The sequence below is a fragment of the Drosophila melanogaster genome, chromosome X, assembly GCF_000001215.4.
Source record: "Drosophila melanogaster chromosome X".
NCBI lineage: Eukaryota > Metazoa > Arthropoda > Insecta > Diptera > Drosophilidae > Drosophila > Drosophila melanogaster.
In genome coordinates, this window is record NC_004354.4 from 20143273 (window position 1) to 20159936 (window position 16664).

The 16664-nt window shown below is 41.9% G+C and overlaps 2 protein-coding genes across 7 annotated transcripts, besides 3 other annotated features; one reads left to right on the forward strand and one right to left on the reverse strand.

The window, feature by feature from the left end:
* Positions 1 to 422: 422 nt before the first annotated feature.
* Positions 423 to 865: a mobile genetic element.
* Positions 866 to 881: 16 nt separating this feature from the next.
* Positions 882 to 932: a mobile genetic element.
* A 1263-nt stretch (positions 933 to 2195) lies between these two features.
* Positions 2196 to 2228: a mobile genetic element.
* Positions 2229 to 4851: 2623 nt separating this feature from the next.
* On the forward strand, positions 4852 to 12242 carry aspr (asperous). Of its 3 annotated transcripts, none has more exons than NM_134528.3 (6): positions 4852 to 4989; positions 6790 to 6964; positions 7326 to 7564; positions 7673 to 7754; positions 10926 to 11542; positions 11827 to 12242. In NM_134528.3, the coding sequence occupies exons 1-6, from the start codon at positions 4987 to 4989 to the stop codon at positions 12034 to 12036; spliced, it is 1326 nt and encodes a 441-aa protein (NP_608372.1). In that variant the 5' UTR covers positions 4852 to 4986; the 3' UTR covers positions 12037 to 12242. The 3 variants fall into 3 exon arrangements, with proteins under 3 accessions (NP_608372.1, NP_001188677.2, NP_001188676.1); NM_001201748.3 differs by having other exon boundaries at positions 6790 to 6853; NM_001201747.2 differs by having other exon boundaries at positions 6793 to 6964.
* A 251-nt stretch (positions 12243 to 12493) lies between these two features.
* Rab35 lies at positions 12494 to 16600 on the reverse strand. Of its 4 annotated transcripts, NM_001272809.1 has the most exons (4): positions 15624 to 16600; positions 15067 to 15256; positions 14698 to 14997; positions 13873 to 14564 (listed from the first exon to the last, which is right to left on the reverse strand). In NM_001272809.1, the coding sequence occupies exons 2-4, from the start codon at positions 15083 to 15085 to the stop codon at positions 14311 to 14313; spliced, it is 573 nt and encodes a 190-aa protein (NP_001259738.1). In that variant the 5' UTR covers positions 15086 to 15256; positions 15624 to 16600; the 3' UTR covers positions 13873 to 14310. The 4 variants fall into 4 exon arrangements, with proteins under 4 accessions (NP_001259739.1, NP_608373.1, NP_001188678.1 ...); NM_001272810.1 differs by lacking the exon at positions 15067 to 15256 and having other exon boundaries at positions 12494 to 14564; NM_134529.4 differs by lacking the exon at positions 15067 to 15256 and having other exon boundaries at positions 13207 to 14564.
* Positions 16601 to 16664: the final 64 nt, after the last annotated feature.

Here is a 16664-nt window from a genome sequence, read left to right on the forward strand (position 1 = left end):
AATTGCTGCAAATTACACCGAAAAAGTTCGATTTTGAACCACCACCAGCAATTACAATGACAATCATTTTTCGCAAATCAATCGCCTCCTTATCATCATTAGCGCCACTTAGCTTTCTGGTAAATGAAAAGGTTTTTATAATTATTCCCACACTTTTGTTTAAATTTTTTTTTTAAAGCGTTATTTTATCTAAAGCGTTGTGTTCAACGGCGTGAAAGGTTTGGCCGATTTGTGGGCGTGGCAAATAGTTGTTTGGCAAATCGCTGCGATGGGAGATAGCTTAGTTAACGAAGATAAGGCTGCATAGCTGCGGTGGCGCATAGTTGAACTGTGTCTTCAAAATTTTGGCGGCTGCGAGACGCGACAAAGGAAGTGAAACATTTTTATATATCCGTTCCTCGTAGAGTACAAGGGTATACTCGATATAAAGTATATACATTCTTGATCCGGATCAATAGCCGTGTCGAGCTGGCGATTTCAATCCATCCGTCGGTCATTTCGTATGAACGTCTCGATCTCAGGAACTATAGAAGATGTTCTTTTACATTTTTGTTAGTTCTATAGATTTTATCGATATGCCAAACAACTTTTCGGCACGCCCACCATCCGCCCACTACTGCCACGCTCACACTTTTGAAAGATGTGTAGATTTTTCTTCGTTTTATTGTTTATTTTGTAAATTTCTACCGCCATACCAAAAGCACATTGGTTACGCCATTCCTTACACCTACTTTTGAATAATTTGAAACAATTTTTCTCATTCTATTCTTCAATATCTATTGATATCCCAGAAAAAGTATGAAAATTTCGCATTCCCACTAGCTGAAAAACGTGTATCTGATAGTCGACTGTAGGATTCTCGCTTGTTCTTTTTTTCTACGGGTTGTCGGGAATAAGTCGATGGTAATAGGAAAGTGATCGCTACCGTGGAGGATATTACTTATTGTAAAGTCGGAATAGATTTTAAGTTGTGGTGAGCAAAATGCCAGGTCGATGTGTGTACTTACACTGTAAGTACTGTTTGTGAGTAAGTGACTTGACTTTCTTGAAGTGAGAAGATTTTTGGGTTGTATCGTTTTCTTAGGGTAAGTAATTCGTTGTAGTTGTTCTGGTATTCATTCATGTTCGATTGTAGTAGTTTCAGGGTTAGTTAGGAGTTAGAAGTGTTATAAATAACGAAATAAGGTTTGTAGGGTTGGCAAAGGTTTGGTTGATGAAAGTGATTTTAGTTTTGACCTGGTTAAAATCTGGTTTTGGTCGAGTTTGTTGGATGTGTTTAACGGTACGATTTTCGTTTTCTTTTTTATTGCCGGGTTTGAATTGTCGTTGTTCTGAGAATCCGAGCAGGTTGACATGGCTTCAGCAGCAGCTAAGCTAATTACCTCCGCAAATTCCTTTCATCAGGGTCGGATCCATAGTTTATAATTTGGCTTTGGTTGATTTCAGTTGTTGCGTTCGTGCTTGTGGATAGTTGGGGTTGGTATGATGGGGTCGATTAAACAGTCGATGAATATAATGAGCCATCATGATGGCGTTTGTTGTGGAAGGACCAGACTGTCCTGTTATCCACCTTCTGCAATGTCTTTATTGCCTGGACTTTCTTGTGCGACAGGAAAACTGTGTTTCACCGTTTCTGTGATGTTGAAGTGAGTGCATTTGCATTTCTGCAAAACTTTTTGGTGTGGCCAATTCGAGAGCAGGAGTTGCAGGAGGGGAATATGTGGACGTACTTGGACTCTTTCGTATCCTATAAATAAGAATTCTGATAGGTTTGTGAGTTTTGAGGTGATTTTTATTATTGTATTATATTAACAATGAAAATTACACGGTTATTAAAACTTTTCGGTTTTCTTTTAACCACTTTCGTCTTTACTAGACTTTTGCGGCTGTCTCCGCTGAACTCCATACACCGAATGCCACCTTTTCTTTTCTGAGACCAATGCCAGACGAACTGAATCCAGTCTCCGAAGCTGATGGATCTGGATGAGCCGCTACCACAGGGCATAGAACCTACCAACCGAAGTTCAACAGAAGTTGAAGGGGCTCTGATGATTATGACTATTGTGAGAATTCTAACGATATTACAATTTGTTCAGAAAAGTTACCTGGAGTGCGTTAAATTTGCCAATTGAAAAAAGAAAGAAATCTGTGTTTGGCCTAACCACAAACCATTTCTTTATTTCAACTTCTAATTCAAACAAAGATACTAGAATATTCTAGTGTCTTTGGTTCAACCATCGGTTTTTTCAAGAATTTCTGAGTCTTATGCATATTTAACAACGAAATAATGCTATATACGAATAAATATTAAAAGTATTAATATACTTATTATTTTATCGAATATCCTATTTGTCTTTATTTGATGGATAAGATCATTTATGATACGTATAATCGAACAAGAAATCGGAAAAAAATCTTAATCATGTTTGATTATTGCAACCCTTTGAAACAATTATATCAACAATTATAATTTATTATTAGTCATCAAAAATTGTATATATAGTACGGATCTTTATTAGGTACTACTTATTGACGAATGGCTTGACTTGAATAGGCGTTACTTTTTTTTAGGTAATTAATTAACCCCATCGCTTTTGCCAAACCCCTTCGACTAGACGTATTTTAGTTTGGCCAAGCTTCACCTCAAAAGCCAACCCATCCAGATGAGATTTTGTGAGGATGGAGGGATGGATGGTTGCTCGCAGGTGGTGTGTATTCAAATTAATAATGCCAAATTGATTATAAAACATTTGTCAATGGCAATCTGCCGGGAATGACCCGTCCGGAGTAGAATAGACCCCACGAAAACACACACAGGGCACAAGGCACCATGATGGAATATGATTGATATTGGGCGGTATGAATTATGAGGAGGCAGGGGAGTGGCTCCATTTCGGTTTGGGATCCAGGATCCCGGACAACCCAATCCATCAGGGCAACCTGTCGCGCGACCTTGACTGGCTGTTGGAAAGGAAAGGAGACAAAATATAGGCAGCTAAAATATGGTAAGCTAAGTGTTGGCCCAGAGATTTGTAGGCCAAGACGGTATAATTAAGTTGGCCCAAAGAACAGGTGCCCGTATCGGTCGTCAGGTGAATTCTCATTCAATTATGGCCAATTGGCGTACGTTTCAATTTGCAGTTTAATCTGTAATATTCCCATATCGATTCGATTTGCGGAGCTTAAGCGATGCCATTCAATGATGCCATTTCATTTGAAAATGGTAGTCGATTGCAAATTGGCAAATGGTCATTATCTTATTGCTATAGGTCAAACCATCTCTATTATTCATTCTAACCAATGCCCACGCAGCCAGCAGAAGTCAAGATTCTCGTTTTAATTGGCTCGATTCCAGTGCAGATTCGTTTGTTCTTAATCCGTTCTTTTTGATATCGAATGAAAGTGGAGCCGGTCTTGCTAAGCTTATATTTTAAACTCGAATGCCATTGAAATGGACTTAGGAAACGGTAGAGTGAGTTAGTGAAGATGTTCAATGAAATACCCAATTGGCTTATTGTGTGGTATGAGTGAATCGGAATACCTCAAGCTAATCAAGAATATTTACGGCCTCTCAGTTTTTTTTTTTTTTCAAATTTTATTTTCTTTCATTTATGTATATTCTCTTTTCGCTTACTATTTGAACGGAAATGGGCGATTTTTTGTTCTCCTCAATTTCCGACATATTTCAGATTGAAAAATATGTAAATTCGTGAAATTAATTAAATTTTGTAATGCGATTATCTACATATATCTTATGCCCAATTAAGAAGAAATAGAAAGAAGAAAAAACCTTAGCGAAATGACCATATTGAATATTTCCCCCAGTTAGTAGTAATAGGCATCCGGTGCGGATAAGATACATTCTGTTTGAAGAATCGGTATAAATTATAGTATAATAGATTTGTAAATTTAAATGACATAACTGTCTTTTAAATCCTACAAAGATAAAGAGTCGCTTAGTTTTGGATGCTTTCAGAAATATGTGTGTACATATATTACCAGGTACCGCCTAGTACTAGCGACCTGCCCATTGTGTCAAGTGGGCAATTTCTTCGTTCACAGCCAAGTTGCCTACGATCCGGAGCCGTGTTTAGTAGGAAGCCCAGCCAAGTTCGACCCACGGCACTTGGATGCAGCGGCCCACGCAGAAATCGAGCCATCATAGCAAAGGCATGACCAAAACAATCCGAAGCAAAGTCGCGTCAAGTACGCGTATATAAATAGCCCGATGCCCAGGCAAATATATGTATATATATGTATATGTATGTGTGTACGAATGACTCAGTCTGAGAAGCGATTTGGACTGAAATGATTTTAGCTAAAATCGAGCAGCACAATATACAAAGTCAACAAACAGCAAAACAAGCTTGTCAAACAGAGTTATGAGACAGAATGCTGGTGCATTGGGAAAAATAGTTTTCCAACTGACAGGCTGAACAAATATATATAACTAAATTAACTACTTCATCAATTTGATCTACTGCTTTCGTTACTCGAAATGTTTCTAGTTTAGCAAGTTGAACTTATGCAGACATAATGGTAAATTAGTTATAAAACTAATGAATTTGGTAAATTCCGATCTTTATTTTGTTAAAATTACAACAACTATTGGATGCTACTACCTGAGGAGAGATAATTTACTTTACAAATCTTTAATATCAAGCTATACTATAGTTTTTTCTCTGTGTAAGTGGAAGGGTTGTGGATGCGGGGTAGAGGGGAATTCGGGAAGGGAAGGTGAGCAGATCAGAGCAGAGCAGAGCAGCTGAGAGATGACGCCAACGTCGCTCAGCTGTTTCTCGGCCAAGTTAAGAGTTGCGGCCTTATAAATAGCCCAAGCTCGTCTAGAAGCCGACTCAGTTGAAAGCGAAGCGTGCCAAGTGGGAAATCGCAACCATTTATCAGTTGACACTTTTTGTTTTGTTTTTTATTTTACGTTCTTTATCTGCTGTAGTGCTAGTGTTTTCTAAGAACTGAACCCCGAAAATGGTGAGTTGCAGTGGGAATAACCAAAATCAATATGTATATATAAACGTGTGTTAAGGAATATATCCTTTTTTTTTTTTAAATCATCTAAACTGAAGCAATCTATCAACGATGGATAATTTATAAACAATTTTATAAAAGTAATAAAAATGGGTTCGATTTAAGGAAAGAATCTGAATCACGAATAAGTATATAGATTTAAACTTGCACATTTATTTGCTGTTTATTTTCTTCACCGCGAAAACTTAAGTGAAAAAATTACGCACAAAGGCAATACATAAAATATGCATTCAGTAAATGATACGTGAATGGAATATTGATGTACTTAAAGCAAACACGACAAAAAAAATATTCATTTCACAATGTAAGGACTTAACTTTGCTATTTGCTATTTACTTCCGGCTAGATGAATAGTGGTGAATGGATTTGCAAATACATCGAATGAACCAAGAAATATTCCCACATACTCGTAATGTTTCTGAAGCCCACGATCGGTTTATTCTTTTGAGTGTCTTCGATCTGCCTTTTATCTGCCCATTTTTTTGTTTTTTTTGGCGATGATCAATCACTCAACGCTTTTTAAGCTGCCCAAGTAAACATCAAGCCCATTATTCATTTGTTTGTGCACAAAGCCAAAAACACAAACCAATTAGTTTCTAGCACTTTAGCATAGCTTGTTATTTTAATTGCCATTACGAGAAGAGTAAAAAGTCCAATAGATTTGAATTGTTTACCTTTTTACCTACTTATGTTGAGCACTTAACATTTTCTTGCTCATTATTTAAATTTAGAAAGCATTAATTTAATCTAAACTCTGACAGGTTTTACGTTTTATTTAACTAATTCAAGATTGAACAGATTATATAGTTGACTATTTAGTTCTCGCCCTTCCAAAAGCAATTATTTAAATGTACATATGTATGTACATATATAATATAACAAATATGGCTCTGATTCACTTCACTTCCCTTGCGCAATGTAATCAGATTATAAATCACCCTGCAAGATGTGTGATTTAAGAAAAAAATCCAATTTCCTCCCTCGGTGGATCCATCCGTGCCATTTACGCGATGATCGACAACTTAGTTGATACGAACATGGACTACCATATTGGTCATTCAGAGTAATTCGAAAAGGCAGCCGACCCCCATTTGCATATTCTTATTGTATGCCGATATTTGAATAATTGTTTTTAGCCCGAATTGAGCTTCCAAAGAAGCGGACAACAAGTTTATCACCCATGTGTCATTCGCCAACAATGATCGCCACCTTGAGAGCGAAGCCATATCATCATCTCGATCGTCTCGTCTCGTCTCGTCTCATCTCCATGCCCAGTTAGCCCAAACATGGTGCCACCAGAATCCCACTGACCACTGAGAGTCCAAGTCCAAGCCAATGTTTGCTACCAAACAGCGGATCATCGAGTTAGTCATGTTTATTGGGCTTTTTCAGAACTCGAATGCGATTATGACACATAAACCGGCAAAGGGGGCGTGATACTCGCTTCTCGATTGAGATGTTTGTTCATATCGAATACTTTAGTGAATGAATCCCAATCCAGTTCAAACTCATTTCATTCGACTGGCTCTACGATTGACGCAGAATATGACATTTATCTTTGTATTACCGTTGTCTTTTATTTAGTTTCGTTACTAATGAGAACTAGTGAATGCACTCCATTTGGAGTTACTTCAAGTTAGTATTCAAATATATTCAAATATTATATTCATCTTAGATCGGTATCGTATTGAATTTAAATTCAAGTGATAGCAGCACTAATCGCAGCTGATCCTTCTCTTGCAGCAGCAGCTCCTGGTCGTGGCCCTGGTGGCGGTGGCCATCGCGTCCTTGCCCCAACTGGCCGCAGGTAAAAAGCTGGGGAAGCGCTGCGTGAACTGCACGTACCGCACTTACTACACCTACGGCGATGGGCGATCCCTGCAGCGGGTTGTCTATAGAGATCCGGTCTACACACGTGGTATTTACACAGCTTGCCTATCAGTATCCGTATTCGTAGTCTTACCGCACCAGCACGATGTACATAGGAGGAGAGCACCGCCGCCAGCACCCTGACCCCTGACCCTTGACCCTTGATCCTTGACCATTGACCCCGCGCCCCAAATGTGTCTGCAGTAGCTAACCCCTAACCCCTAACCCCTATATATATATAGTATAGTATATAGTATAGTATAGTATAGTATAGTATAGTATACATATGTATGTACATACCATACTCGTAGTAGCGTAGCATTAGAGATTAGATTGAGACACAAGTTCACCTGCGCACCAGTGCATCACCTCACCGCCTGTGCCTCTCTCCTCTCCTCTCGCCCACACAGCGCAGTCCTACGCGAGCGGATGCAGCGGTAGCCCGTGCGGCGTGAACGCCGTGTGCCAGGAGGCCTCCGGAGGACGGCCCGTCTGCTCGTGCCCGCCCGGATTCAGCGGTAATCCGCTCACCCACTGCAATCGCGGCGAGTGCCTGGACAACGTCGACTGTCGCGACAACCTGCAGTGCAAGGACAATCGCTGCGTTAATCCCTGCGTGGGTGCCTGTGGCATTGGCTCCAATTGTGACGTAAGTGGGACTTTTATGTCGCCAACACTCCTCCACGGCCAACTTCTGGCGCATTCCCTCGCATTCTGACCATCGGCACTCTACGCCACCTCCGCTTGCTCTTTCCAGGCCCGCAACCACGTGGCCGTGTGCAGCTGCCCCGCCGGCTACAATGGCGACCCATACCACGCCTGCCACCTCAACGATCCGGGTAAGTGCCTGACCACTCCACTACCGCCCACATGCCGCGGGGTAGGCGTGGCAGAGCTCAAAATCGATTAAAATGCCGGGTGTCATAAGAGTCGTTCGCTCAACTGGGAGCTGTTGAAATCAATCCGCTTCGATTGTGTATTTCGTTTCACGATTAAATAAATTAATTAATTGGGAAATCTGAGAAATGCACAATTTAAAGATATATGTACTAGTAGATGATCGAATCAATTAAAAGCTCTTAGTTCTTAACGCGCACATCTTAACATTGATTATGTACTAATAATATATGAATTACAATCATCAGCTGGTTAAAATTTTAATTAGCTAAAAGATGCAAGTGATCATACATGTATGTACATACATAGTGTGGATGTGAAAACCAAGCCGAGAAATAAGCCTTGACCACTTGAATTAAATCAAGGGCAAACAGGTTTCTTTACTGAGTTACATAACAATGAGATGAACCAAGAGGAGCGGAGTGTTTGCAGTGTTAAAATTATTGGCAATACACGAATGCACTTGAAAATTGGCATAATGCAATGCCTTGTCTAATAGAAAAATTTCAAACTAAATGAACACATAGATCGCGACATATTTGTAAACAATTTGTAAACAACTCATGTTGTTTATTATGTTTTATTTATTATTATTATTTTTTTTTTGCATTAATGCAAAGTGGACATACGACTGATTGTTCCGGAAATGCATAGATATAGACATGGATTGACATAGGTACATCGATTAATTAGCCCACTCGCGAATCCCTTCTCCACAATGAGGTGCTAGATAAGTGGCAAGATGACGTCGCAAATCCAAGTGGTATTGCCAAATTTGGTCAAATCTAGTGTATTGACAAAAACAGGGGGCTGGGCCTCTGGACAGCATGTGGGTTTACCTTGCTTGCATAACATTTTGCACTCGATGATAATGAGAATTATAATAATAATAATAATAATCCAAAGCCAACGGCCAACGCCCAACACTTGGGGCCTTTGTAATTTTATGGTAATTAGCATAGCATTTCGCTTCGCAATTGTCAAGATCAAGGACGCAGTGGGCGAGCTCTCAAGGCCAACGAGTGTCCGTAGTCGAGCCTAGTAGAGCTGGAATCCGACGGAACCGAAAGGTGGCCCCGGTTAGGCACCAGTCAACATCCGATTATGGTCATAAGCTGCGCAGGTCGGCCAGCTACCATTCAGGTAGCACAGGTCGGCCGAGTGGCTTGGGAATTTCGCTGGAAGAAGACAACTTGATCCACCCGGGGGCTACACTGCAAGAAACTGATTGAAAAATATCATCTTTAGAACGACAAACTGAAGCACACTGAACGTAATTTGATCGGCTTAAATATTTAAGCGTTCTAAATGGGAATAGTAACATTTCCAAACACTTCATATTCAGAACTTGCCATAAATAGTGGCTAAGCGCAGGTTCCGTCATTAGTTGAAATAATTCCTGCTGGGAATTTCTTAACTATAAATATTAAAATTAACACATAATTGAAAGCTTTTTTCTAAATTGTGACCGTGAAAGTTGAGCGGTGTAAATGTCACTAGGACCTGCTTGTTTATTACCAACATTCTGGCTTTTATACGAACGGACAAACGCACATGTTCAAAAGGCAAATTAACTAGAACTTCTAACCAGGAAATTATTTGATGGGTGGGGGGGGGGGGGGGGTCTTCTACCTCAACGAATCTATTATATTCCTTAACTTTTAACGCCAATATTGAGCTGCTAAATATTATCTTTGGCTTGAATTTCTTTAAAATAAAGTCAGTTGAAAACCAATTTCAATTGCTGTCCGTCCAAGAGTCGGCGTCAATAAATTGCATCTCTACGTTGGTTGCTCATTCGGGATTCGTGTCGAGTCCAAGGGCCTGGCATTTCTCGCCCCTTTTCCGATTTCTGCATCTTAACTGGTCCTCCGATATACATATATTCTTGATTTCACTTAAATCCCTTTCTGTGTTGCCTTTACTCCGGCCTCCGTTTGCGTGCAATTCCCATTGAAATACAATATTTATTTGCATTTCCAATTAGCAACTGACTTGGAAACAATAATTGCAAACGAACAGTCTGCGGGGAATGGAAGTAGCTCGGATTCCCTGCTCCATGATGTTCCCTGCTGCCGCCCCAAGGACACCGGATTCTTTTCCATTCATGTTCCTGGGGAGCCGAAGCAGTTGCGATTCCCTTTGGGCGTGTTGCAGACCAACTGAAAACATTCACGGACATTTGCCTTAAAGATTTCGTGCAGGAATACAAATGAATTGCTAACATTTAAAGGTCCACAATGCGTTTGCCACGCCGATAATAAAAAATAACTATTTGGTTAGCTATATATTTCGAAGAAAATCTACCAATACATCGATTTAATGTCGACGACGAGCATTTCCGACTTTCGTTGCAAGACATTTTGCAATCGATTTTCAAAACCGAACTCCACATTTCATTACAATACATTTTCCCGGCGCGGAAAAGTTGCTGCTTCTCGCAAATTATGTCAAAAGGAAATGTAAGAGAAAAGGCCTGATAATGGCGAAACTTTTGCCATCGGAACGGAAAACAACGCAAACTAATTTCTTGACTTGCTCACCGCACCACCACCATCATCATCATCATCATCATCACCATCATCATCATCATCATCTTGAACGACGAGTAACAACAATTGGTGCAAAAATAAAAGAAAATATGGGGTAAAAACCAAAAATATGCGCATAAATGAGCCCGGCTATTTGAATATGATTTTCTATTTGCCCACTTTGAGTGGCCGGCCCCCAATTATTGGCCCCATTGGAGGTATTTTCCCGATTTGACCGGAACACAAGTCACATGACCCGGCATAAATCAAAAATGGGGCAGCAACAGCGGATGTTGACAGGGGCCACAACCCCCAACGATGGTGAAAGGTGAAAGGTGAAAGGTCGGGTGGAAAACAACTTCCTTCGTCGGCCGATTGAACTTTTCATAGACTCAACTAAATCGACACTTGAACTTGGCAATATAGCACTTACTTACTGAAAAGTCTTGCTCAGATGGAAATGAATCCATCATCGCCATGCCGCATTCAAAATATACTGTTGCAGACAGCTTTGTGGGCGAGTCTACGACACTGCTGTGTGTCGTCCATTTCCAAACATTAATCTCTCATTCCATTCCGCAGAGGAGCAGTGCCATCCCAGTCCGTGCGGCGTTAACACCAAGTGCGAGATCATCAACGGCGTGCCCACCTGCTCATGCGTTCACGGCTATGTGGGCAATCCGCTGAGCGGCTGTCGCCACGAGTGCGATCACGATGGCGACTGCAGCAGCCGGGACATGTGCTCCAGCAACTTCAAGTGCGTGCCGGCATGCGGGCAGTGCGGCACTGGCGCCACCTGCCGAACGGTCAGCAATCACCGGGCTGTCTGCGAGTGCCCCAAGGGCTACATTGGCAGCCCGTACACGGAGTGCCGACCGGAGTGCTATGGCGATGCCGACTGCCCGGCCGGGCGACCCGCCTGCTTCTACGGCATCTGCAAGAACACCTGCGAGGGTGCCTGCGGCATCGGCGCCGACTGCAACCTGCGCGGCCTCACACCCGTCTGCAGCTGCCCCCGCGACATGACCGGCGATCCCTTCGTGCGCTGCCGTCCCTTCACCAAGGAGGACCTTTGCGACCCCAATCCGTGCGGCACCAACGCCATCTGCGTGCCCGGACACGACAACACCGGCCGCGAGCGGCCCGTCTGCAACTGCCTGCCCGGCCACACCGGCAATCCGCTGAGCCACTGCACCCGGGTGAGTCACTGTCCAAATCATAGGCAATCATACAGATTGGGCAACAACGGTGTTATCTACGATGATCCGGTGATCCCAATCATAGAGTTCTTCCTACTGTTTCTACTTTTTAATTATACCAAAAAAGAGTTGACAAACTAGTGACGAACGCTCTCTTAAGCGGAAACGGCAAATATGTCGAAATTTTGTCTGTATTTCGATTTTAAATAGAGTTCTTCTTCTTCTTCATTCTCCATTATAATGGGGCATAACTACTGTACTAACCCACTTACCCTCGTCCACAGGGTGAGTGCCTGAGCAACAACGAGTGCCCCGACCATCGCGCCTGCATCAACTACCAGTGCATCGATCCCTGCATCGGCAAGTGTGCCACTGGAGCCAGCTGCGAGCCCAAGGCCCACCTGGCTGTCTGCCGCTGTCCACAGGGACAGTCGGGCGACGCCCTGGTGTCCTGTCGCCAGACGCGCACCTTTCCCGTGGCCAAGTACCACTGAGGCGGGATGGGGAGTCGTATAGTCCCGGAGCCGCACTGCCTGCCAAACCAGTCACCATCCGCCCAGCCAATCCCCATCCCAATCCGCACCAATCCGCATCTGCCCACTTCCCGTACTAGTCGTTGCCCTAACCTCGTGCTCTCCCCAACAGAAGCGATAAAAAATGCGTTGAAAAACAATAAATAATACAAGTAAATAATAATCATAAACAATGTGCTATTTTTCTGGGATCCGTAAAGTCACAAACAACTGAATACATCATAAAAAAGTTAAACAAATTGTTTTCAAATACTGCAGAAGGGAAAAAATTCCATTTTAAAGATATAAAGATTATATTACTGATTGTCTTAGTACCGAAATCCAACCCAAAATCTTAACGGCTAAATGCAAAAGACCAAACATTTTAGAAAATCAAATTGCCTTCTTTATTTTGATCGATAAATATATACATCTATATATATAGATATATATATACATTTATATAAATATATAGTTTTCTTTTGGTTGGTATGAAATATAGGTTTCATATTCGAGAATAGTATTTAACTATGAGTTTGCCTCACTTTCTGAAAGCTTTTTTCAGCCCAAACCACAACTAGGTAATTCATTTTGGTATTCAAACGCAATAACATAGTCTTTGAATTTTGGGTATAGCTCAAGGTTTACATATAAATAAATATATACTGGAACCGAAATCGATTATTGTGGTATTTAAAATAAATCTATGAATCGAATGGTTTTTTAAGCAGAATAAATATGGTTACCACAAAGCGAACCCATATGTACATTGTGAACATATAAATATAAATTCTAGTGCGCTTCGTTACTACGTTATTCACTCGTTTCATAGAGTCGCCGAAGAGTATGCAACTACTTTTAGAAGCTAACAAAAATTGTAAAATCGGGAAAGTTTACCAAAAATAACGAACGTGCTTGCAGTGCGATTTGGTGCGTTTTTAACTTAGATACAATACAAATGTAGCGATGTATTAAATGCATTTGTGGCATAAAAGAATGCCACAAAATGTTGATTGCCAATCATATCTTATTTAATTTTAAATCAGCAATGCCTAAGGACTTAAATGAAAAGTGGCTACATTTTGGACATATTCAACATAGCTATGGATTAAAAACATGGTTTTGAATTACAGTCCGAGCGCAAGTAATCGTGTTTTTCCAAAGATCAATCTTTATTCTTTCTGAGGGTACATATGTAATGTATGTATATAATATCAGAGAATTGGAGTATTGGTTCCCCGGTTTTCGAATAGATACAAACATTACCTACAACTATTTCTCTTCAGAAAATTTGCATTGGAAATCATATTGGCTGACAGTTTCAGGTTTTTCATTTTAAGCAAGCACATCCAAAAGAATTGGAAACAGTCCCTGAAGTTCTTTAGTTTATCCAGTTAAATCAATCACGGAATGGCGGCAATAATATCAAATGAAATCTTAACAAGTAAGGCAGTTTCCGAGAGCAACGAAATGTTTAAAAGCATCACTCCAAGCAAATAAAATTTCAGATTCATTCAAAACGTGTCTTTCGCGATTGATAGTCGGCAGATCAGAGCTTTCGTTTTTAAATTTTAAACTATGGGAGTATTAAAAGTGGAGAGTCGCGATCGGAAGCCAATAATTTGATCTCCCCACATATGTATATCTATGTATATATATTTATATATTTCTATAAATGTGTTTCGTAGCTTAGCTAGCGAGCGAGGCGTTTGCGTCCTCGTGCCTTTTCCTGCGGTCGCTCTTGTTATTGTAAATACAATTTTCCGTTTGAAATATAAATATATTCTTGTATATAAATATGCAATTTGTTTCAATTTTGTTTATGTATGTATATATTAATATGTATATAAATTGCTAAATACATTTAATTGCGCTTTACACTTTTACACTTTAATTTACGGCTATCTGGCATTATTCCGAATAAAACTGAGGAGGAAAAAAAAAAACAAAACAAAAAAAATTGTTGTCTCTAGTGGGTGTGAGTGTTGTTCAGTTGTCTCGTGTTGTTTGCTTTGTGTGGTTTCTTGTTGTTGGTTGTTTGGTGGTGTTAGCTATGTCTATGTGAGTGAGTGTCTGTGTCGAATCGTAAGCCAAGAACCCTACAAACTACGCGCCCCCACAACGATTCCGTCCGCCCCCGAAGTTGATCCAGGTCCTGGTCCTAATTTCAGTTCCAATTCCCGTCCCGCCGCCGCCGCCGCCGCCGCCGTCGCCGTCGGTCCAGTTGCAATGCCAGCTCCCGTGCCGGAGCCGCTTTCACCTGCAGCACTTCCCACCCTTGCTGCCCTTGGGATTGGGCTTCAGATGGAGCGTGTCCTTCTGCTGCTCGTTGGGGGAGGTGCGCAGCTTGTGATCGAGCACCTGTCGCGTAATCGACAAGAACATGTTCTCCACGTTTATGTTGTCTTTGGCAGATGTCTCGAATAGCTCGATGTCCATTTGTTTCGCAAACCGCTGCGCGTCTTCGGTAATGACCACCTTCCTGTCCGGATCGTCGTTCTTGTTGCCCACTGTTGAGGAATCGAAACATGAGTCTATATCGATAATGTAAGTTGTCTACTAATTAAGCTCCGCTTGGCATAGCCAACAACTACTTCTCAGTACGGGTCAACCAATTCTGTGCGTAATACGATATAGGCTCACCTAATACTTTTTTAACCACATCGCAGTTATTCTGGATCTCCTCCAGCCAGCGGCGGACGTTCGCAAAGGATTCGCCGTTCGTGACGTCGTAGACGACAATGACGCCGTGGGTGCCGCGGTAGTAGGTGCTGGTGATTGTCCGGAAGCGCTCCTGCCCGGCCGTGTCCCAGATCTGCAGCTTTACGCGCATGCCCTCGATGTCCACGGTGCGGATCTTAAAGTCCACGCCGATGGTGGTGATGTAACTGCCTGAGAATGTGTCGTCCGAGAACCGGATGAGCAGCGACGACTTGCCCACGCCTGCAGGGGATCAGATGGAAAGATGGAATGGGATTCGTATTACAAAAATGTGATATCGTTACTACACACAAGTAAGCCCATTCGGCATATGACATTGCTGTGGAGCGGGGAGTGTTCTCCTGCTCCGGTTACCGCCGCAGCTGGTCTGCTCGCATATCAAGCTGTATATCCTGCCAGTGCGTCACCATTAGTCATGAGCCTGGTTTTGCCCGAGCCAGACCACCTTTCTCGAAATACGCCCAAATGAATATGTAGATAGCTACGTTAGGAGGAGGACAGGACTGATATAAAGTGCTTTTGCATTTATGATTAAATATATAAAATTAGTACAACCTAACACATGTTGAGTATGCCAAAAACATTGAGTATAGAAACAAGAAGCTGACGAATGTTGAAAGTATTATGGAAACTGAAAACAACATTACTCATACGCCATGTTGGCGTTAGCATTTTAAATGTAACATACATTAATGGTAATCAGATGCAGTAATGCGAAAGGGAGGTGGAGACAACTGCGTTTTTGGCCAGGAAACGGGGACAAATTGCAATTTACACCTGCTATTTTCAACTCGATGCTATTTTTAAGCACCTGGTCTGTGGGAAACGGGAATGCCTGGGAAACTCACCGCTATCGCCGATTATTAGCAACTTGAATAGATGATCGAAGCCGCGTGCCATTTTTCGACGTTTTTTCGCTGTTTTTCTGTGTTTTTCCTTGTTTTTGCAAGTGCTTTTATATTTACAGTTAGGCGCGTCGAACAATGCAAAATATACTTTTGTTTTCTTTTTTTCTGCTGCCTGCTCCCACACTCACACACACAGGAGCACACTCCCTGCGCTTACTCTCTCTCTCTCTCTCTTTCGCACTCTCTCGGAAGCGCCCTCTCTTTCGCCCCAAGCTACGACCCTCTCGCTCGCACTGGTGCAGCCGGCTGAATATCTGAGATAAGCTGTTGTTCTTTCTGGCTGCTGGTCTGTTGTTGTTGTTGTTTTTGCTGCTGTTGCTGATGTTTTTGTTGCTGTGTGATAAGCTATAGTTATTAGTGTTGTTGCGTTGCGAGTTAATTTATGTAAGTGTTGTTGCCGCCGCCTTGTTATTTAATTTCCTTTGATTAGGTAGGTGTGTTTCTCTTTTTTTGGCTCCACTGGTACAATTGTTGCTTTTGCTTTAACAGCGGATTTGCGAAGAGAAATCGAGCGGCAGGCTCATTTCCATCAGATCCAATGGCTTGCTGGCGGATAAGACGGCGATTTGGTGCCGAAAATATTTCAATATAGGCTGGCAAATTTTCGCAAAGCTCGACTCCCTCGCAATCGTGCGTCTCGCTCTCTCCAACACTGTAGCACAGACACAACACACGAACACATACGCACGCACGCACACACACACAGGAGTGAAGCTCTGGCTGACTGTTGAATTTATATTGGGCTTCTCGGCGGTCTCGAACTTTCCAGCTTCCGGGTTGCTCTTGCAGCGCTGAAAGGACGACGATTTGTGGGAATTTGTGGGCGTCGGCGTTGCGGATTAATTCTGGTTAATTCATATTCTGGATAAACTATTGCTAACGCACCCACACTAGAGACGGAACCAAATGCGATGTTTATGCTATCGATAGTTTAGGATAGATAGTACCCCACAAACATCGATTCATTTAGCCGGAGCATAA